Below are 25372 nucleotides of genomic sequence, written 5' to 3'. Positions count from 1 at the left end.
TTTTGTGACAAAATGTCTGCTTCCGTAAGCTTGCCTAATTTTGACCAAAACTGATTATCCGACTTGCTAAATAAGCTCCGCTGGGAATTCATAAAAACAATCAGTAATCAGTAAAATTTGTATGCCTTCACACTGAAACCAATGGGACACTTTAGGATTTTCCAAAAGCGCTTATCTGTTTTGCGTTTTCAGAGATCTTGGACAATAAAGGGTCTAAAGGGATTTAAGTAGATAAGGGAGAAATCATCATTGTGTAACTGTCACCTAACACATGTAAATTTTCGCTAAACGTTAGATTTTCTGATACATTTTGTTTTCGTCCTGTTACGTACCAAATTGTATGGTATAGCCTTCTAGGGTTGTTACATCAGTTGGATTAGAAATTTTAATCAATCATTTTTCAATTAATGCACATATGGAGTTGTTGCCAGCCATTTTGTTCTAACTGTCCATTTATCATTGCACATATGGAAACAGAAGATGGGGTAAAAACAAGGAGGTATTAAGTATCATAAATGATTTAATATCATGTAAGAACTGCAAGCACAGGTAACAGCCTTATATACTGAAGTAATTGTCGTGACAGACATTTTTTGATTACTAGAAAATTGTCAGGCAACTTCAATTTCTCACCACTCCAGTGAAAACAATAACTGTAGGCTTATCAAAGTTTTATCTAATTCTGCGATTTTTTAATCGATCAAATTAATATGAATATTCATATCCAATATTCATAAATGGTATCATAATCCAGTGATGTATATTCAGATTTACCTCTCTTGCAACATTTAACTTCTTCACAAGCAAAGTGCATTACATGTTGTCAGCCTGGAAGATCTACATGAATCTGATATGTGGCTAGTTTTAGCACTCAAGCCAGAAGGCTTATCAGAGATTGAAAAGAGAACACTGTGTTCTGAGAGCAGCTGATTCTATCTCTCTGGCAGGTAAAGGCTTAGGTTTCTATCTCCCACTGTTTCAGCAATGCAGACAAAAAATGAAAAAAGTATTTTAAGCGAAGTGCTTTAGGTGTATGGCTGAAATGTCTGATCTTATGTAATGGTTATCTCCGCTAATAGACTAGTTATAGGCTGCAATAAAATGCTGAGTTTATATGAAAGTTATGGCATTTAATTAAGTAAAATTTCTAAGAAGTTTGTGGATCCAAGAATTTGAATGTAATCCCCGCTGTTTCCCAGCAAGGACCGCCAGAAATGCAAAGAAGATTTAGCACCAGTTATGCCGTGGAAGATTATGACCTATTACATGCGGAAAACAAATTCACTGTCAGTAAATATCCTTGAAACGCTGTTGGGAAATGGGTTTTCAGAGCACAACAGAGCGCCAAAATGAGCTGACAGGCGAAGATATCCCGAGATACCAGTAAAGTGCCCGTGTTGATTACCAGCAACAGATTTGTAAGTTTTCATCAGTTCTGCAATTCAGTAATTGGCATGGATAAAAATAGCCGCAGACGGTACTTCCTGACATTTTCAAACTCTCCATGAAGTAAGGAAGAAAAAAATTAATGGCAAGAGAAAAATAACTTCTTGAGATTATGGCATTATTTTTATGTAATACTTGATGTTTTGCCATAATAATCATACTTCTTACGTTATCTCACCCAGTGCCCCCTAGTGGCTAATTACGAACCTATCTTGCACACCATTAAAATCTATGGCAACGAAATTTGCATGGAATTAAGACTAGATGCTGTTTTCAATCTGGCCCGAGCTTCACGAGGCACTTCCGAGCCAAGAGTGGCTTTGCATTCCAAGTTTTATTACCGATAGACTGTGAGAAAGGTCAGGGAATCTAGCAAGCATCCCCGGGGCAAGTGTTTACGCGCCGGATAATTAAAACAGTCTCAGTGCAATGATTTTTACATCTTTTATCACATGCATTTATGACTACAAATAATGGAAACACTAACATCAACAAGGAATTACACAAACTATAAACATATTTCATAATTGATTAATGGGCCTCATGGATTACTAGACTCGGCAATGGCCAACAATGTGCGAACCTGCCAAATATTCTCACAGTTAGGTCTACAAAAATGCCATAAATGTCTATCATGCTTATGTCCAAGGATAAAAATGTGGACGAAAAATGCTGTTCTTAACCCTTGACTGCCAAACTGCAACATTCTTCGAGCACATTCCAACTTTTTTTCTATCAATGCAGAATTAGAATCCAGGTTATTATTCATATATGTTGCCATGTCTGTTGGTACATGGAAACTACCACTTTCCTTACTTTTATCTAACTTTGACATTTTACAAATCTTCACTGACACTGTAGAAACAAAGTAAGGGAAACAACCTGAATACCAACACAATAATATGAACCTGAAGAAGATTTACATATTCCTCTTTCCATAAACATGCCACTGGAGAAGATTTACCTATTCCATACACACAAACCCCAAAAGGATTTACCCATTCTGCATACACTGAAGATTTACCCATTCCATATACACAGACCTGAAGACAAAACATGACACTGAAGAAGATTTACCCATTCCCCTTTCCATAAACATGCAATTGGAGAAGATTTACCCATTCCATAAACACAAACCCCAAAAGGATTTACCCATTCTGCATACACTGAAGATTTACTCATTCCATAAACACAAACCTGAAGAGGATTTACCCATTCCCCATTCCCTAAACATGACACTGAAGAAGATTTACTCATTCCATAAAAACGAACCTAAAGAATATTCACCCATTCCCCATTCTATGAACATGACACTGAAAAAGATTTACCCTTTCCCCATCCCATAAACATGACACTGAAAAAGATTTACCCATTTCATAAGCATGATACAGAAGTGTACATTAGGCAATTCAATATATATGACATGTGTCAGAACTTGACCAATGCTTGTTCCAGACATAATATAAACATGACAATGAACTTGGCATAACAGAATATTAAACATAATATCACGTATACACAACAGTACATTGTCCTGTTGCACATCTTATAAAGATAACTGGCCATTCAATACCATGACATGTACCAGGACATTTCATATAGAAGACATGTAGAATGTCATACATAAATAGGACAATGAAGTTATTGGCATAACTGGTCATTCAATATATATCGGACAGGTACAGGGACATTTCAGCAACATGACACTGAAGGAGTCATTCCATAAACATGACACTGAGGTAACCATTTACCAAGAGTCATTCCATCAACATGACACTGATGTAGCTATGAACCAGGAGTCATTCCATCAACATGACACTGATGTAGCCATGTACCAAGAGTCATTCCATCAACATGACACTGAGGTAACCATGTACCAGGAGTCATTCCATCAACATGACACTGAGGTAACCATGTACCAGGAGTCATTCCATCAACATGACACTGAGGTAACCATGTACCAGGAGTCATTCCATCAACATGACACTGAGGTAACCATGTACCAGGAGTCATTCCATCAACATGACACTGAGGTAACCATGTACCAGGAGTCATTCCATCAACATGACACTGAGGTAACCATGTACCAGGAGTCATTCCATCAACATGACACTGAAGCAGCCATGTACCAAGAATCATTCCATCAACCTGACACTGAAGTAGCCACGTTATCAGCATGGCACTGAAGTAAGCATATATATCATTATAAAAATATGACAATGAAGTTGCATACTGTCCATTCGAACAATATGACACAAATGCAAGCCAATTTGGCATACCAACCTGTCCATAAACTGAAGGAGAATATAACAGGACATACAATCAACATGACACTGTCTATTCAATCCAAATATCAAAGCTCCGATGTCCTATACAAATAAATAAATATAATTATAAAGACAGGGATTGAAAACAGAAAAACGATCGAGTAAAATCTATTTACATGAAGAAGAAATAAAACTTACGAAAACCATCACTGCTTTAGTAAAATCTAGCGGAATGAAATATTTTCACTTATACTGGCATTAATAGCCTTTAGCTTACGAGACTTATCCCTTTACGGGAGCCGATTTAGTATTCCAGGCAGAAAATTAATCCAGCCACTGTAAAATTGAATTAACGGCATGCCACCAAATGTATTAGCAATGGATGACAGTGTAATTCTTCGATTATTTTGCTGCCTCTTTAATGGGTTTAAATTCTCATTACACCAATTTCAACTCTGTTCTCTGTGTCTTGTTGCTTTTATTCAACTTTCTTGTTTTGTTTTTTATATCTAATTCAAATTTTTTTTCCATCACGTCTGAAATTCTGACTGATATGAGAAATATTGGTATCGTCCTTTAAAAATCTTTATGAAAGATATGACTTTCAAAAATATATAATGCTTTTGTAACAACAATAGTAACAATGATAGATCATGCAGAAAGAATTTTTAGAATAATTAAATTGTAGATGGAATGAACTGAACTGCATGTACCGAGTAACTGGAAATGAATGTTAAGGATTGTGTATTTTATATGAAATATTCATATGGTCAGAGCACATACTTTGATAATCATAATAATAATAATAATAATAATAATAATAATAATAATAATAATAAAAATTTTATTCAAGCAATATTTTCAACATTAAATTTGAAACATCAAGTTTTGCATCAGAAAGTACCAATTCCAAAATGCAACAATTTCCGCTAGAATGCAAATTATTTAACTGCAGCAGAATATGCAAAACAAGTTCAAAAGATTAAAAAACTTTAGACAGAAAAACTGACTGCAACAGAAATACCAGTAGGCTAATACGGGAGCTTCACAAGTGAAGACCTCAGCACTGTAATTATATGGGGGTGATTAACTCACCCTAGTCATTCCCGAACCTTCATCTATGAACGGTTTTACTGCACGTTAAACATGTTCTTTCACTTTTACATGTTTGGCGAAAAGAGATATGGTAGAAAGTCAGGCAACCAATATCAAAACTCTAATTTTCTTCATTTTAGTTGCTGTATTTTACAAATTAACTTATTCCTGAAACAGCAAGTATTGATACTGTTTTGCTCTCAGCTTTTGGAAAATCGACAGTTTTCTTACAGTATGTGCTCACAGAAACAAACAACATAAAAAAACGAGATAAATGTTGTCTTCAGATATAATGCATCTTCCTAAGTCGGAAACTACTTCTGCATACTGAGAAGCATCCTCTAGGGTTTTAATCGTGTACATTCATGTACCAAGAGCTTAACAGAAAATAGTCCTAATTTATTTGTTAAATCTAACATGTTGCGACAGTTTTGCATTAAGCGTTTGATATATAGTTTTGTTAGGTGTTTACAAATAGGTGCGACCACTGTTGCTAAACTTTTACAACTCGGGAAAGCAGTTTGGAAACTTATATTAACTATTTGAAAACTATTAACTACAGAAGTATATGCAGTAGTTCCAACACAATTTTGTGGCAGTTAAACTTTAAATATGGTAGCTACATAAAAGATTTCTGGGACAGATGGACAAACATCCCATTTTGAGTGTATTCAATTACTTTACAATTTACGTTGAACTTACTTATGCACATTCAATAATATACTGCGGGATAAATGTTATGTTTGCCCAAGAACATCTGCACATTCATTTATACATTGCGGGATAAAATTATGTTTGCCCGAGGAACATCTGATTCTGCACATTCATTTATATACTGCGGGATAAACATTATGTTTGCCCGAGGAACATCTGATTCTGCACATTCATTTATATACTGCGGGATAAATGTTATGTTTGCCCGAGGAACATCTGCACATTCATTTATACATTGCGGGATAAACGTTATGTTTGCCCGAGGAACTTATGCACATTCATTTATACATTGCCGGATAAACGTTATGTTTGCCCGAGGAACTTACGCACATTCATTTATATACTGCGGGATAAATGTTATGTTTGCCCGAGGAACTTACGCACATTCATTTATACACTGTGGGATAAATGTTATGTTTGCCTGAGGAACATCTGATTCTGCACTTTCAATAATATACTGTGGGATAAATGTTATGTTTGCCCGAGGAACATCTGCACATTCATTTATACATTGCGGGATAAAATTATGTTTGCCCGAGGAACATCTGATTCTGCACATTCATTTATATACTGCGGGATAAACATTATGTTTGCCCGAGGAACTTACGCACATTCATTTATACATTGTAGAATAAAATTATGTTTGCCCGAGGAACATCTGATTCTGCACATTCATTTATATACTGCGGGATAAACGTTATGTTTGCCCGAGGAACTTAAGCACATTCATTTATACATTGCGGGATAAATGTATGTTTGCCCGAGGAACATCTGATTCTGCACATTCATTTATATACTGCGGGATAAACGTTATGTTTGCCCGAGGAACTTATGCACATTCATTTATACATTGTGGGATAAACGTTAAGTTTGCCTAAATATAGATTCTGTATTGTAGCTTCTCACAAAAATAATTTAAGTGCAAAGTGTGCCCAGGGCACACACATGTATAAACGTTAAATTTTCTGCTACTTTAATTGCATTTCTGGAAAACAAATGGGAGAATTGGTCCGCATAAAGCAAGTCAACATCATTAGTGGACCTCCATGAGTATCAATCAAAGTGTCACATGATTGCTTTCTTGAGACATTCCTGCATGTAGCTCAGAAATCATGTCCTAAAATGCAGTAACACGTCTTTCCCCAACGGCACAGCACTATTAACATGTAACGCAATTAGAAACCGAAAGTCACACAAAATTTATTTTCATGTACTCTCTGAAGTCTTGACCTTACAAATAGATCATTTCAACAGAATTGCTCATGTTATAAATTGAATTTAAATCAAATTGATTCAAGAGCCAATAGACTTACTCTTACATATCTTTTGCTCATTTCTGAGGAACGGTGCTGAGGGGATAGGGAAAACCTGGTGTTTCATAACTTCAAATACAAAACTGTTCACAACAGAATTTCAGTGATAGTCTTTTAATTCTGATTAATACATTTAGAATCATTTATATTAAATCAAAATATTGATAAATACAGTGTACTGGAGTGTATTCCGAAACAGTTTTCAGAAAAAAAATGCTCTCACTTGTAGGTTTAAACTAGTAGACTGTATACAGGTTTTTAACAAATTTTATTATGCCCATTCACACATGATTATCAGCTCAGTCTATATTTTCTAGTATTCCCTTATTTTCCTATTTATTTAAAAAAAAAACTACTACTTTCTAAATGTTACTAAAACATCATCCTCTTATTTTTATCATAAATAGTTTACTTTTTTATATAACGTGTACCATTCTTTTCTGGCAGTTATAGCATCCAATATCAAAAATAGGTGATAAGACATAACAACAATACCAGGACAAACATTCACCTTACTAACCTTAAACATCTTCTCTATTTCTGCAAAGTTGTTTAGAAAAAAATCTATTGACTGCAAAATATTTAAAATTCACCTCTCGTAAAGTTTTTCAGTAAATAAGAGATGATTTAGAAGAGCTTGTCGTTCATTAAGATCATATTATACAGTAAGATATAAATCAATTAAAGTATGAGCGAATTCTGATCTCTATTGTCATTAGTCTCCTATCTTTGCTTTTTTGCTTCCCTTTACGTGACGTCTGCCGATATTTTGTGGAATTTTCCAAGTCTTACAGCCGTGTGATTACCAACTGCCTAACATGCTAGTTATCTAGGTCGTATCTGATGACCAATGAGCATAGGGTGTTAGACGCAAACGGAAAATCAATTGCCTTACATAATGTGCGGCAAAACCAACCAAAATAGCGGACCGTAATAAAGCAAACTATTGATTGTTGAGCACACAGTGAGGGTCAGCCATGAATATAGTTTGTCATAGGGAAAACCATTGATGTTACTCTCGCGAGATAAATAGAAATATACACTATAATGGTCAGACACTTTAATAAATAAAGTGCACTGTGGTTTCATTGTGTCCCGCTATAAAGACGATTTAGCAGGTAATTACTTAGGGATACTGCGGGCTCTCTTTGTCAGCTGGTTAATGACACTGGCTTTTAATCATATTTCTTTCAAATCAAATTTTAAATTAGCACTTATTTATAAGATAAAAAGTTTATGAATCCAAACAGACAAGGTCACTCGGCATAATTAAAAGTTAAATATTCATTAACTTGAAAATAGAAAAATATTTATACTTGTATGAACTCAATTTGCATCTATAAACATAAAATCGTCTGACTGTATATAATATTATATTTGTCCGTATGATACATTTACATCAGGGGTTATCTAGTAAAAAACAAACATATTGATGTTAGCATTCTCTGTGTTCTAAGTAAATTTTAAGTAATCTTGCAATTATATTATTATATAACCAAGCAGCAAAAAGCCTAATTTCGGAATGGGTGATTCTTCATAAATATTAAGGTTGTTTGTTTTTGTTTTCATCACACCAACACAACTATTTGTGTTTGTTGGCCAGTAATCATAAATCATCACTGTAGTTTCAACATGATGCCTGTTTTATAATAATTGACTGACAAACACTAAAGTTAGCCGAAATAAAATATCCTGCACCCATAATTCCTTCTCTCTTAAAACAGATGATTGTCCTGTAATTGTCAAAAAAAAAAAGGAATCCTCGAAATGGACTCAATATGGTGTCCAATTGATTTGGACACATTTATCAGGAAGCTTTTACAACATCTTAAAATAACTACATTACTTTTGTCATGAAAAATATAATCAGTCCCAAGTTTACAGGCCATTTGATGCAATAATAACCTTTTGTGTGGTTTTTGATTATTCAAAATGGCTTTAATTCATACGGCCAGACGTAATTTGGTGGCCATAATTTCTAATTTAACACTTTGTTCATTTTATTGATGATCTGTCCTAAAGTTATAGTATAAAACTAGACTATTTGTCAAACGTGAGGAAGATGGGACATGAAAACCGATCGAAAATTCCTTAGTAAAAGCGGAGAGATACGAAGCTGTTTAATGCCCGAAAAGAAGACGCTCTGATATATAGAGAATCTTTCATTATAATCTACTGCAACCTTACTCTATTTAAGGAAACAAAAAAGTTCTCTATATCAGGAGACAAAATACCTTTTTTTGGTAGCAATTTACAAAATGTCTGCAGACTGGTCAGTGATATTTTTCCTCTCTTTTATTATTTTCTTTGCAAAAAAATTATTTTGAATGCCTTCTAAAACGAAATTTTTGCTTTCTTTATGTTATTTCATTTTTTTTTTTAATTCTACGTTTTTTTTCTCTTCAGGATGACAACTGGAATGGCATTACAGCAAGAATTACATTATTCTAAAACAAGCTGACGATTCAAAATGTATGTCAATTATCAGAAGAAGACGCTTTTACTTTCTTTTATGCCAAGTCACATATGACCAGTGTTTGAGTAACAAACATTAAATTACGTCTGCTTCCCTCATAATGCACACTACAAACAAATAATATCCAGCCCGATGTTCAGAGAAAATGCTGGAGAATGTGTTACTCTGGTAACTTTTCTAACTTTAATCCGCTAAATTACTTTTTACGTAAGGACAGAAGATTCTTCCGAATGGTGATTTGGTAAAACATGTTAACGCAACTAATTGAATGAATTCTATATTTCTTGTCCAATCGAAGTAACAGAATCTGTAGATTTTGTTTGGAAAATTCATTATCACAACTGTGATTGATTTTTATGACTACGCATGCCGCCTCACACCCACTTTGATGGACCGTAATGTCAGGATGAGAAACTCTTACATAGCTCTTCACTCGTCCACGATGATAATATTTTCATGTAATTAAATTGAGCGTCTTTTCTTCTTGGAATGTTTGAAAGCAATAATATGTCTATGTGTAAATCCACAAAAAAGGTTTTGACTGTGCAAATTAATATTTACATGAAACATTTATTTCCTGAACAAACAGTTTTATACAGGCCATTGCTGTCCACTGGTCCACAAGTCTTCGAATAACAGATACTGTGAAACCATTAATTTTCAGTGGACTAATTTTTGTGGACTTGGTGGTTGTGTCAATCCATGAAAGTAAACCTTATCCTGCTAAATTTCTATAATGAACTTGTCAGTCTTTCACTTTGGACAGTACCATTGGCTGTTAAAAGGTGTGTTTACCAAAACGATACTGACTGAATGGCGAACAGTGCAGATCTTGATCAGACTGCATGGATGAGCAGGCTGATCAAGATCTACACTGGTCGCAAAGGCAGAATCAGTCGTGTCCAGCATGGTAAATGTTAATTCCTAACGACAAGCAAAATTCTCATTCAATTTATCTTCAAAATTTGAAATTCATGAATTCATAACCCCAAGGAAACAGCCATTCTGACAAAACAACAAAATGTTGTGCCCAAGAAATTAAATAATTCTGAAGTAATGCTTCTCTACTACGTCTTTTTAAGGTAAAACAAAGCTAGTAGCCAGTAAAAGAATAAGAGGTACCGTATGACCAAAATAACAAACACTGAAGTGACCACATATCTGTAAACTGAACATGTAAATTTACAGAAACCAGACATTGTTGTCCTATAATCACACAATACATTAATAGTTCTAAGAATGCATGGTTATGAAAATGAGTTAGGAGACCAGTCTCAGTATGCCACAAAGCCATTGGTCAATTTCAAAATTCTGCTCAGAAGCAACCAATCAGCTGCTGGAGGTCTGAGACTGGTCTCCCAACTTTGTCTTATAACCTGGGGCCCTGGGCCCATAAAAAAAACAATTGGACACTCATTCATGACAAGGCATTTTTTTTTATTATCAAGGCCAGCCATAACTTGATTGCACAACCTTTCCATTGATTTTGACATAAACTATCCAAGGAACAAATGATAAAAACTTATGATCATGCACAAACGAACATTTCCTTTAAGATATGAGCATGTTTGTTTTAAGACAAAAGGCATAGGAAGGCTACATAATTGGTAAGAATGGTAACATTGTGGCGGACAGAGCAATAAAATCCCAATAACCTGCAGTTATAGTGTCAGTTTGGAGGTTTATTAAAGTCATTTTGTGTACAATAGAGGAGGCAGGAAAGGCATATGGGGCTGGTCTAAGACAATAACCATATTTCATGTGTGCCATACTTATTGATTCAAATGATGGAGAAAAAAAACTTACTGTTTTATGGAGATGAATTCTGAAATAAGATGGTGTCAACATTGTACGACACAATGTCATGACCTCCTGAAAATGCATGATAGAACAAAAATTTAAACTAAAAATAATCTTGACATGAAAGTCCAAAAAAATATGGGCATATCCACTTCATGTTGATGAGGTATACCAAGTTTCATTTAAACTGAATGAAACCTTTGGGAGGAGTTGAGTATACAAGGTATAAAATGACATAGTTGTAACATTGTTAAGTCTAAATAAGGGGCATAACTCAAAAATTAATAATCAAACAAGAAAGTCCTGGCAAGAAAGTCCTTTAATATTGTTAAGTCCAAAACAAGGGGCATAACTCAAAAAATAAAGCCAACCCCTCAACAAATCTCAAAAGTCTTAAAAGTGCATCTTATTTTGTCTTACCTGTAAAACTTTCTGTATGATGTTCTGGGCTTTTCTGTTTAAAATTGATATAGCAGGAAATGAGTATGTCTTGGAACTAAAGCTGGTTTAAATGTATAATCTTTTTTTTAACTCACTCATTAACTTTTGCTGATGTTCTCAAATAACATAATCTGAGCATTTAATTATTGTATTCAAACAACTTTTGACTTAATTTGACACAATATACATAGAATCATATGAGTTATGATACTGCTGCTTTAATAGTTACCTTATAATTAAATAATAAATTCAATGTTTTGAGAACTTTAGAAACTAAATATTGTAAGTACTGTCACAATATATTAAAGAGGTCAAGAGTTCAACTCTCTCAGCTGAGACAAGATATAAGTAATTTCTTAAATATTTTTTAATTTCTCCTGGTAACTATGATATAAAATTTGATATGCTAGGTAACAGGTAATATCACATGTCTTGCTTCAGAAACCCTCATTTGATTGGACAAAAGTGCTGCACATGACACTGTGGGTCTGCAAAAAATTCATTTTATACTGAATCCACGATTGTAATTTTCACAAAGTGAAAAGGTTTATAAGGATGTGAAAAGATAGGCATATGGTATAACAACTATAGATTTTATGTTTGGATAATATGCTTTCCTCACATAAGTGAAATCCTATAAAATAATGGAATAAAAAATTTTTTAAGGCAAATTAAATAACATTCCTGGCTGTTATATATAAGAATCTAAAATTGTCTCCGCACTTTTTTAATACATTTACATATATTCCTCATGTTTTTGCTTTTGTCACACACCTGAAGAAGGTCTATATAAGACCAGTAGCTTCAATAAAAAACATTTAATTTACCCAGTGTGTGTGCTGTCGCCTTGTCTTCTGTTGCAAAAATTTAAAATTGTTTAATACTGGCCTTAAATTACATAGGTGGCATCCGAATCACTGTAAGAACATGACAAAATCTTTATATAAGTCTTCCCAATGACAAAAGACATGAAATGTTCAAGAATCAGCATCTATTTTGACATATCAACGACAAAAGTGGAACAAACGCAATATTTGAGAAGCCATGTATGAAAGCTGTAACTGATTAATAACTCAAGCTTCCAAGCCCAGTATAAGGCCAATTACAGGTGCCCTACTTCCGAAACAAGAAAGCCGAAACAAGAAAGCCGAACTCCTTACACTGTCTGGAGATTAACATAGGTTTAAAATCCCAATAACTTGGAAGTGAAGAAAATAGCTCTTTCTTTATGTACATAACTTTTGCAAGGAAAGATGTTTAATCTGCAATGATGCCATTTTCATTAGTGTTATATATTCTGTTTTCAATGTTTGAGAGAAAAAGTTTAACCTTAATTTTAAAACTTTAAAACATATTTTTTTAGACCAAAGACATGATTATACAAAAAAATCGTGAATATATTAAAGGGAGGTAATTAAAGACACTAACTTCCATCTGAGATTGTAATTTATAACGCTGTAAGTGTTTAACGACACTTACATCTCATTTGTATATTTAAATCTACACAACAAATATATTTCAGACTTCGATTATTAAAAGCATTTGAAGTTTAATTTACAAACAAAATGTATCATTAGACTTTAACCCTTACCATGCTATATTTCTAAAATGGACTGGTCCATCATTTAATTTGGGCAATACCATTTAATATTCGAAGGGGTGTTCACTGAAAATTTACTGACTGAATAGCGAACAGTGCAGACCATGATCAGACTGCACGGATGTGCTGGCTGATCTTGGTCTACACTGGTCGCAAAGGCAGAATCAATCGTGTCCAGCATGGTAAGGGTTAAAACATTCATTTGTCATTTTTAAAAAAAATTGCAAGTTCAAGAAAGATTCAAAAATGAAAATTTAATAATCAGCTATTATGGGCAGTTTTTTTTTCTAAAAGCAAAATGTTTGCAAAGAAATACAAGTACAAATAAATATTATAGCAAATTTCCAGCTTTCTTCAGAATTCAACGAAAACAAAAAATCTGAACTAGATTGTTACTGAAAACCCAAACATCCATTTCAGGTGACTGATGATCTCTACAGAGCACATACAGCACTGTCTATATAAACAACAGTTGTAGCATATCTTTCACAGACATCTAGAAATTATAGTGAGAGGGCAGAATAAACTTTGCGCCTTCACAAATAGCCTAGCCCTACCACAGCTTCACCAAATTTCTACATGAATACTGTAAATTTGTAACTTTAAGTGGGATTTTTCTTAAATTCCCCCATCCCCACCATCACTCGAGCCATCACCCAGAAAGTAATTTTATGAATCTACTAAAACACAAGTTAAAAAACACCAATAGCATTTAATTTAGAATGCTTTGAGTTTTTCCAAATAATGATCACCTCATACATTAACCTCATATAATTATATAGTATTTAGCATAGAATTTAAATTTTACGGGGGTGGGGAATTATAAATATTCATTCAAATATACATGATTATTCCAGATGTTCCTCCTCTAGAACTGAATGGAAATCAAATGGTCAATGGAACTGTCTACATATTTTATAAAGTTGCCCAATAAACTAGCCATGACCTTTTGGGTTTCTTTTCTTTTATCAGTTGAGGATTGCAGAAAAAAAATTTTTGTGCTATTTTCAGTTACACAATCTTGCATGAAAAATGATGATGCCTAACATATGCAGACATCACTTCATCATGGCTTAGAGATTATCTGACGGTTTGCAATGGTTTAGAGATTAAAAAGAAGACTGGTACTCAGTGTTTATCCAAAATAACATCAGACTGATCAACAACCTTTCCAAAAGATAAGTCACAGAGCTAGCCCAGGTTTTCTCTTTATGATGGAACATATGGAAAAATTGGCCAAAACAGAAAAGATATATTTATTTATTCTGGCTGCATCAGGATTTATTTTTTTTATCTTGTTCTTATAAATTCAAGATAATACTCACTTGTCTGCATGGGGCATCAGCACTCCATAGAAAACATGATGCATTTTATTACTTGGTATAAGCACTTTTCAGTGTATTTATGAAATTCAAATTTTTGATTTACCATAATCTTTTAAAATTTACATATTTTTCGTTTTACAGAATTTCAAAGATAAAGCATAAATAAAGACGATTGCCAAAAGCGAAAACAAAAGTATCATAAATCAGGATTGGTTTCTGCAGAAACTTAAACTTAAATGTTTTTTGTTTAATGGTAAACATACTACATTACAGAGATAATGACAAAGAGAATTTAAGGGGAACAAATGAATTTTGTACAAATATAAAATCTACAAATACCACACTATTCCATTTTTACGACATAGTTTATTATCATAAGATAATTTTTTTCTTATTTATTCTCCAGTATAAATGTGCAATTTACAAGGATTCTCTGGAAATGAAATGAAATCACCCCAGCAAGAGAAAAGTGCGCACCATACGCAAATGTTAACAATGCTTTCATTTTAGCGGGCAAAATTAATATTCCGCAGAAAACTCTTCCTTCATGGACCCCTGTGGTCATGAAACCCTACCTGCCTCTTGATCACATGATATGATCTATGCGTAACCAAACTGCAAAGCGTCTTATGTAATCTTGCGTTAAGTGCCGAAAAATATAAGCCAGATGTAAAAAACATATGGTTGTCCAAAGAGAAAATGTATGCTGTGTATATCATTCCAGGAAAAGAATGCAATAAACTGCAAAACCAGTCCAAGAAAAACAGTTGTTTCAAGAGCCTGCAAGCAAAACCAGTCTGGTAATGCATTCATTTGAGATGATGTGCCAATGGCCTGGGGAACAATGTTAAACTTTAGCATTTAATGTGGGTGGTACAACATGTACATGAAAACAGCAGGTTGAAAAATCAAACATTATATTAAGTAAGATTGCCAGATTTATTTTTCTGAATGAAAAAATGTAAATGTACTCTTCATAAAAACTTGAATGCCCATGACAGACAATTTAGCTGGAAGGAATATCATGAGGATATCTGTGACAATGTAGAGCCTAGAAAACTTCTATATTAAAAGTCCCTAAGACATGAATATATAAATTGAAAGAATTCTTGTCTGAACATTTTCATTTAATTTCTTACAAGAACTGTGTGCATTTTTTTCCAAATATTGCATTTAATGCCAGACTACCTTGCAGCTGATCTAGATTTATAAAATTGCATGCTGGCCACTTAAAATAAACTTTTCTCACGTTTCTCATTACAGGATTTATTGCTAATAGGCAACTGTTACATTCCCTAGTGTTGAACATTTTGCCTATATTTGCCACAAGGGACGAAGAGCTAAGAACTTTACATTAATAAGGTAGTGGACCCGTAATGGCAATAAGTAACTTCCGTGTGAATATGTATTCTTAAGCATTCTTTGGGTGATGTAGCTTGTACAAGCACCTGATTTTCCGTTCATACCACAGAATCCATTCATACTTGAGAATGCTGAAATCGCAGAGAATTGTAACGTAATCGAATGGACATTTCACACTGTCATTACAGGTCCACTACCTTAAAGAAACAGTACTCCCTATAGTCCCAAACAGTACTCCCTATAGTCCTAAACAGTACTCCCTATAGTCCCAAACAGTACTCCCTATAGTCCCAAACAGTACTCCCTATAGTCCTAAACAGTACTCCCTATAGTCCCAAACAGTACTCCCTATAGTCCTAAACAGTACTCCCTATAGTCCTAAACAGTACTCCCTATAGTTCTCTAAACAGTACTCCCTATAGTCCTAAACAGTACTACCTATAGTCCTAAACAGTACTCCCTTTAGTCCCAAACAGTACTCCCTATAGTCCTAAACAGTACTCTCTATAGTCCCTATAGTCCTAAACAGTACTCCCTCTAGTTCTCTAAACAGTACTCCCTATAGTTCTAAACAGTACTCTCTATAGTCCTAAACAGTACTCCCTATAGTCCTAAAATACAATATTAAGGAGTCATAAAATTTATCTACCTATTAAATCTTATAACATTTGAAGGTCTGAAGGAATTTGGACAGATTTTTCATCTAATTTCTCTTTCATTCTTTAAAAAAAAAACTAATTTATGACCATAGCTATTTAATAGCTGACATTATGTCATAAGAAGACAAAAGAGTGATATCTGATTTTATAACAACAAGAGGACCATGATGGTCCTGAATCGCTCACCTATCTCCACATGACCCAGTGTTCAATGAGTATGAATGTTATTCTATATTTGACATAGTGACCTAGTTTTTGAGCAATGTGACTGATATCATCAAGAATAAAAAATCTGCCAATTTTCATGAAATATCAAAACATGGCTCTAGAGAGTCACAAGGTTTTTCTATTATATGACCTAATGACCTAGTTTTTTGAAGCAGTGACCACTTATTAAACTTGACCAGATATCACAAGGTGAACTTCTCACAATTTTCATGAAGATCTCGTGAAAAATATGGCCATCTAGAGAGGTCACAAGTTTTCTATTTTTTCACCTACAGACCTAGTTTTGAAAGCACATGACCCAGTTACGAATCTAGACCAAGATATCATCAAGCTGAACAATCTCACCATTTCATGAAGATCCATTGAGAAAATGCCTCTAGAGAGGTCACAAGGTTTTTCTATTTTTAGACCTACTGACCTAGTTTTGACCCCACGTGACCCAGTATTTGAATCTGACTTAGATATCATCAAAAACATTCTGACCAATATTCTGAAGATCTCAATAAAAAATATGGCCTCTAAGAGAGGACACAAGGTTTTTCTATTTTTAGATCTAAATGAACCTAGTTTTTAAATCAACAGCATGACCCATTTCGAACTCGACCTAGATAATCATACAAGGTGAACATTTCTAGACCATTTTCATGAAGAAACCATTAGAAATATGGCCACTAGAGAGGTCACAGGTTTTTCGTATTTTAGATCTAACTGACCCATTTTGTGGACCCAACATGACCCAGTTTCAAATTTACCTAGAAATCACTCAGGTGAACATTCAGACCAATATTCATGAAATTCATGAAAAATATGGTCTCTGAGAGGTCACAAGTTTTTTCTATTTTTAGATCTACTGACCTAGTTTATAACCCCACGTGACCCAGTTTCGAACTTGACCTAGAATTATTCATGATTCATTCTGACCAATTTACATGAAGATGCATTGAGAAAATATGGCCTTACAGAGGTCACAAGGTTTTTCTATTTTAGACCTTTCTGACCTAGTTTTTGACCCTAACGTGACCCAGTTTTCAAACTTGACCAGATATCATCAAGATAAACATTCTGACCAATATCATGAGACTCATGAAAAATATGCCTCTGAGAGAGGTCACAAGGTTTTTCTATTTTTAGAAACTACTGACCTAGTTTTGCCCCACGTGACCCAGTTTCGAACTTGACCTAGATATCATCAAGGTGAACATTCTGACCAATTTTCATGAAGATCTTGTGAAATATATGGCCTCTAGAGAGGTCACAAGGTTTTTCTATTTTTAGACCTTCTGACCTAGTTTTTGATGGCACGTGACCCAGTTTCGAACTTGACCTAGATATCATCAAGATGAACATTCTGACCAACTTTCATAAAGATCCCATGAAAAATGTGACCTCTAGAGTGGTCACAAGCAAAAGTTTACGGACGCACGGACGCACGGACGCCCTGACGCACGGACGGACGACGGACGACGGACACCGCGCGATCACAAAAGCTCACCTTGTCACTTTGTGACAGGTGAGCTAAAAAACAGTAATTTCAGGTAAATTTTATAAACTGAAGCAGAACTTCGTTTCTGTTTAATTAGTGTTTTCTGCAATTAACGGCCACATCATAGGAGAGGAAAGCCTGTTTTATGACGTGAAATTGACATTTTCAAAGAATTATGGGTCCAAAGACTGCCAATTTAATCATAATAATGTACGGAATTTCATGATAGTTATATCAGACATAGATAATGTGACATTCATTAATAATTTCTTTCTACCTGAGAAGTGAACATTATTAATTTTCCTGACCATTCAGCGCAAATGAACTTTGAATGTTTTCCTCTCATCTACTCTCATTCTAAAAATAATTGAAATTAAAACTGCAAAATATTATAAATACAGAATTAATTACTTATGTTTTGCCCACAGACTTCGTAGGTTTCTGAGAAACAAAAAGGTCTGATAACTTTCACTCAGTTCCAGGAGACAACAGTCAGATTCGTATCACATTTGTCTCTCAACCTCTTCCTGATAAAAGTCACACCAGGGTCTCAGCCTTAAAACTTCAGCATCCGAGTGGTGGTTTCTGAGTAAGATCATCTTGAAACTGTCTCCGATGCAAAAGTGCATTCTGGGGCAGGTCTCTGAACACAAATCAATTCAGAAACAGTCAAAAAATCAAATTACAAAAAATGTCAACAAAAATATTTAATTGCACCAGAAAAACTACTTTTAATTTAATAAAATGTGAACATTTAAAAAAAAAACTTCTTTCATAAAAGTTTGTAAAAAAAAATAATTGAAATTTCTTCCAACAAAATTTTTAAGCAAAAAGCATAAATCCAAATATTGGGACAATAACAAAAAAGGAAATCTTAAAGTGTTGAAAAGATTTATGTCCTAGACACTGTCATGTTTCTAAAGCAACAGGTTACGACTTTATCATCCATAATATGTGTTCCGACTTTGAAACTACTTCCGTTTAAAGCATTCTAATCTGGGTCCCAAAGGGCGAGTCGAACATTTTGCTGTGAGGACAATCACAATTGGAAGTTACCAAAAAGCCAAGAAATTCCACTGAGGCGAGACAAATCCATCATTCCATGTCGTTTAATTGTGCAACATGCTTATATAAATGCTACTGCGACTTTCCTGTTTTCTTTTTTCTTCAGCGTATTTTTAAGATTTACTGCCCTATTCCATAATTGTCATCATTTTTTGTATTCTCATGTTTTAGACATTTTAAATTTTACTGATTTTTTTTGTTTCGATTATACAAATAATGAAAAGTCAGAAATATTAAAAATTTTGTTGTTACACAGCCGGTCTAGATTTCTAACAAACTTTAAACTTTACCCTGCAAAATTTCTAAAATGGACTGGGCCATCATTCAATTTGGGCAGTACCACTTCTTATTCAAAGGGGTGTTCACTGAAAATCTACTAACTGGATAGCAAACAGTGCACATCCATGCAGGCTGATCTTGGTCTGCACTGGTTGCAAAGGCAAAGGCAAAATCACTTGCTGCCAGCTGAACAGGCTAAAGGTTAAGCAATAACTGGAACGTCAAAGAAATGGCTATCCATCATGTTGCCCTATCTATCTTTTCTGTTAGGCCTTGCAAAATACCAAATAAAGTAATTTGTAAATTCTTTCGTTTTATCAAAGATTATACGGAATAAAAAAAATGTGTATGTAACAAAACAGTATCTGTGTCATTAATCAAGACATATTCTTTTCAGCTGCTCTCTCATATTATTATTACTGGCGGCCTAACATAGATCTTTGTTTCCTTACAGCCAATAAATATTCATTTTCTCATCGAAGTTGACACTATTTTTAGAGATAGTTTTCTTCTATAAAGAGGTGTTACGTTACCTCACAGGACACTGCTAATTTGCATCAATATCCGAAACTAAAACATAGTATGACATACATGTATTTTTTTATGGTAACATTTTATTTGTTTCTGTTAACATACAGACAACACTCACCAAAATGTTCAATCATGGAGGGTTTTTTTTCGGCTATAATACAAACTCATTTGATTGGCTGAGAACAATTTTGAAAATGAATAATGACAAGGATTCCTTTTTTTAACCACTAAGTAAAGTTTCAGAATGTTATCAATGTCTTTCTGTTTTATGATTACCTCCCTTCAATATGAGAAAAAAATCAAATGCTAACAATTGCATTAAATTTCAGCAGAATTACGAGCTCTGATGTACTAAATACAAAACTGCTAGGTTAGAATCCTTAATAAAAATGTAACACAATGTACATAATTATATGTATAAATCTGGGAACTGCAAGTCAAAACTGTATTTAAATATCTACTCCATATATTCTAAGAAATGGACACCATTAAGAAAGCAAGCAACCAATTAGCGGTAGTTTGACAAATACATAACATAAATTTATGAAATGCCATGCAGCAAAGCCATTAAATTATTGATATATTTCCTCAAAATATCTTTCTCAGAATACAATACAATGCTCAATTATAAATGCAAAACAAGTAAGAAAGTTTCTCGGCGATCGCTGAGTCAAGTCCTTAATTATATTTTATATCTTAGAGGCATTTTCATAATGTTTCTAAGTTCTACAGGTTAAGAATGACATAAATTTCATCCAGTATGTTATTGTTCAATTCTCTATTGTATCGTTTTCTATTAGTTATGAATAGAATTTTATGCCATATTTGCTCTCAGATGCATCTCATTTTTCTTTGAGAGCGATCTACTTTTTCAAGACTGGCTAGAACTTCAGAAGTCTTCGTTAAGTGGCGATGCATGGCAATGTTTACAAATTCTTAGAAACTGCAACAAGTCTGTAGGGAAAAGTATTAAATTAACATTTTGAAAGTTTGTAAAAATGCGTCTCCTGAGAGCTATAACAGATATGCTTCTGCTTACTGTGTGTTACAACGGAATTATATTTTACCCAGGGATATCATTCCTCGCCAATCCCCTTAATCCCTTCCATAATGCAGTCAGTTTCCTACATTACTTAACTGAAAGGGAAGATACATGTTTGTCATTGCACAACAAATTACTTTTGTTTAAGAACTGGTCTTCAATTTAAGATACTTGCATATTTAAAGAGTTTAAGGTAAGATCTTTTGTAAAAAGTTTTGTTACATATTATTTGAATGGTATGGTATGATAATCAGAAAAGATTTTTTGAATTACGGCTTTTTTTTAAACTTTTAGGTTTATGATAATTTTTACGCTTCACAGAACAATCTGAACTGTCCCTTTGCATTTAATTTTGTGGACTGGTCCCATTACAACATTAAATCCATTAAAATTAATCCTTTTTTTTTCAATCTTTTAAAACAACTTATACGAAATATTCAAGATTCAAAACATTAAAAATAAAGATATTTTATATGCATTATATCTTAAAATTTTCTAAAAGAAATTATTTTTGCAAGAAGTCTGAGAATTTTCCCGATTTTCCAAGACACTATTTTGTCTACTTGTCTATTAATTCCGCCCTCAACTATCTCTTTCAGAAGCCGAAACGAAAATGGAACCATTTTACTGCAGTTACTTCTCTGAAGTAAAATTTAATGGTGTTCAGAGATCGATACAAAATTACTGAACGTAAATTAGCTTGCACCATAGGGTGTTACCGAGAATGAGGGAAGCCTTACTTAAGGAAAGGCTATCACGCATGTTAGTGCAAAAAAAACATAGAATGCAAGTGCGCAGTTCAGGATATTGTTAAAATGGGAACCTTTCGTAATGGAATTGAAATCCAATTATAGGTATTAAAGGAATAAAATGGTCCTAGTTCAACATTTTAATTTTTTGCAATAAAATTACATCAGTTACACTGGGGAGACATGAAAATTTGTGCGCTGAGAGAATTATTGCAATATGTGTTAAAGAAAAGAATACTGAATTATTGAATTTTTTATACAAGATTCTATTGTTTAATCAACAGATTGTTCAAGTAAATTTTGTTATCATTGAATGCAGATTATTTGTAAAAGAGATCTGCAGAGTATTTACGAGTGTTTTTGCTGTAATAATTTTAATTGTTTGCCGTTCCGATGCCATTTTATATTTCTTCTTTGCCTTCTGTTTTGCTGAGCTACATATAAATTGTGACTTTGCAAGATATTTTGTATCACCTATTAAAAAAGAACATTTAGGCAAATTGAATGTCTTATTAACATATTTCTTCGTTTTGATACATTACAAAAAAGCATCAAATTCTCCAAAAAAAAATTGAATTTAAGAATTTAAAGAGAATCACTGAAGTGCACTATTCACCAATGAATAGGTAGGTTTTCCTTATCTGTTGAAAGAGTACCTTGAGACTCACAGTATCCGGGTTCAAAATGAAGAGAAAGATTGCAGTGTACTTGTAACAGATTCCTAAGAAACTTTAATTAAAACAAAACAATTCTGACAGCATTGATAAATAATGTTAACATTCTGAGTTTCTGTTTCTTTTACTTGTTAAACCAATCTGGACACGCTCTATGAGGAAGCACCCTTAACTCCACCCCTACACCCCAACCCACTCACACACACACATCGAAAATGCTCCTACACCAATGCCTTTATTATTAAAATATCATAGGTAGTAATTTTTTTACAGTCACAGAAACTTCAGGTCAGATAAGAACTTACCCTACCAGAATCTTTTTTCTTCTCTAAACATATCATCATTTCCTTTTAGTAATATCTCTTTGGTTTAAATTCAAAACTTGCGGCAGGAAAAGCAAACGAAGTGTGTTTTTATTACTGCGGAAAAATTTCACTTAAAATAAAACATTCATCACTATTTCTTGGTAAAGTCAAGTCCACTTTTTCTAGGTATCAATTTCCGGGGAAACTTAGTTTTTGGCTATAATGCTGACATATTAATCAATCAGAAACCACCTTTATTTAGCTCTCCGAGGAAATAGCATTGCATTTTCTCGCACTTAAAGGCTTCTACAACTAGCGCATCATGCAGGTTCTGGAGGTGAAAAGAGAAGTTCCGAAATCGAATAAATTTTAATTAAGAAGTCAATGGATCAGGGACTGCATTCAATGACTAATTAATGTTCCAGCAGAATTTTAATGCAACGTAACTTTTCACCTTCCGAGGCAAAATAATGAGTGTGCAGCCATTTCTTGAACATTTCTTGCATTACCTTCGCACATCTTAAAATTGTGATCTAATTATGGATTTTGGAAATATTGTGGAATTAGAAAATTAGAAAGAACAAAAAATCGTGTCACGTAGTAACAAAATTCGCACAGCAAAAACAACAATGAAAAAAATAATGACTAGGACAATAATGAAATTACTACAAAATATAATTAATGAAAATATTTTCATACTTGTTCAAATGTTTAATCTACATCACTTTAAGACAACCTGATAAAGGTTCCTCATAATTTTGGTGCACTTTGTCCCCTGCAATTTGAATTCTTGCTGCCGACATTGGCGACACACAGTTACATAAGTAAAATGTGGGACCCGTGCAGTCTGCTTCACCTAGAGGGACTAAATCTGACTGGGATGAAAGTAATATCAAGGAAGAGAGTTATAACTTCCCTGTGGACTACTTTACACTTCAGCAACATGAGTAAAGTAAACAACTTTATTGTACAGATAATAAAACGCTCAACCCGATATTGAAAACTGTTCCAAATAAGCCTTAGCCGTACAAGTATAACTTATCACTCTAATATTGGCATATCTGAAGTGCAATATCATTATTTATGCTCTAGAGTTCAACTGTTAGTACCACTCATCTAGTATATAAAAGAAAGTTTGAGAATCCGTCTGCATCATTTTGCTAATACGCTCGGGAAAGCCTCTTACGGGGAAAGGACTAGGTAGGGAGCATACTTAAAACCTGCTACATCCATGGGATTACTCCACTTAAATAATTCAAGAGGACAACTGTGTTATGTTTGATACAGTTTTGATCATTATGCTAGTTTCACTTGTAACTTTGAAATCATATAGCTTTTTCCATGGCGTCTGGACATACTGGTGAAATGTGCCATCTTCCTGCTGCAAACTTACCTTCCCTTGTTTCTCTGTTATGGCAAGAATACACACACAAATCTGTTTCCAAAATGTCTGCAAATCATTACAGCATAAAAAGGGAGACAAATCATTTTTAAAATCTAAAAGAAAATTATTATTTTTCACCAAAATGGGAGACAATGCCTAAGAGGTGAGACAAATCATTTTCATCTAAAATGGAGACTCATCATTTTTATTAAAAGGTGAAACAAAACACTTTTACTAAAATATGGAGACAATTTTTTCTCAAAAAGGGAGACAAATCATGTTAATAATTAAATTTCAAATATGCTCTCATCTTATTTAACAGAAAATCTTCCTGACTTTTTCAAAAACTTCTAAGTTTTTTTAATTGGTAAATGTATAAATTGTATTTGAATGACAAAGTTTAAAATATTTACCTGTATTAGTTGTGTTTGATTCTGCATCGGCTACTTGTTTGAGTCTAAATGGTAATCTGTCTTTAACGTCTTTAACATCGTCTTTGTCCTCATCTTCCTCGGTTTTCACGTCAGTGTCCAAGACCCGTGGTGACTTGTTAACGCCATCAAACGACTCCTTTCTCGTGATAGGTGCAGATATCGGTGTACGTTTTGAGCTGATTACATTGTTACCATCGTCACTATCGCAGTTACCGTCAAATGCATCATTGTCATTCTCGACATTTTCTTTATTGCACTTGTTGACCTTATGGCGGATGAATTTTGTGATCTCGCGTAATGGGAAGTTGGTCCGACACTCTCCACAAACAAGGAGGTCATTTTCTTGTTCAACTGCAAAGTAAAAAAAGAAACAATTAGTAAGTTACAAGGTGATATAAGAAGCGTTAATTTTTCTTTTGTTCATTATGATTTTTTTGCACGTGTCTTTAATAACCATTGTACATACAATAAACACAAGATCACTAAATAATTTTTTTTATTGCAGTTGAAATATCTGCAGGCATTCCTGCCAACTAATCTGGTATCTACAAGGCATATCAAAAAGTTTTAGGTTCTTAGACAAATATTTTTTTTCCAGAAATCAAGTAATAATGGATTTATCAGGATAATTATTTCACCCTATACTAAAATAAAGGCATTCTATTTATATCCAGCCATTCAGACACATTACCAAGTTCAT

At 33.8% G+C, this 25372-nt stretch overlaps 1 protein-coding gene across 1 annotated transcript in view; it reads right to left on the bottom strand.

Moving 5' to 3' along the window:
• Positions 1-25372, bottom strand: part of LOC123542193 (B-cell lymphoma/leukemia 11A-like) — a 120377-nt gene that overhangs the window by 31224 nt on the left and 63781 nt on the right. The window contains exon 2 of the mRNA XM_045327900.2: positions 24652-25023. Within this exon, the coding sequence (XP_045183835.2) occupies positions 24652-25023 (372 nt within the window). The remainder of the gene's footprint in view (positions 1-24651; positions 25024-25372) is intronic.

The sequence above is a fragment of the Mercenaria mercenaria genome, chromosome 1 (genome assembly GCF_021730395.1).
Source record: "Mercenaria mercenaria strain notata chromosome 1, MADL_Memer_1, whole genome shotgun sequence".
NCBI classification, from domain to species: Eukaryota; Metazoa; Mollusca; class Bivalvia; order Venerida; family Veneridae; genus Mercenaria; species Mercenaria mercenaria.
This window is presented reverse-complemented; position numbering and strand designations above follow the sequence as displayed.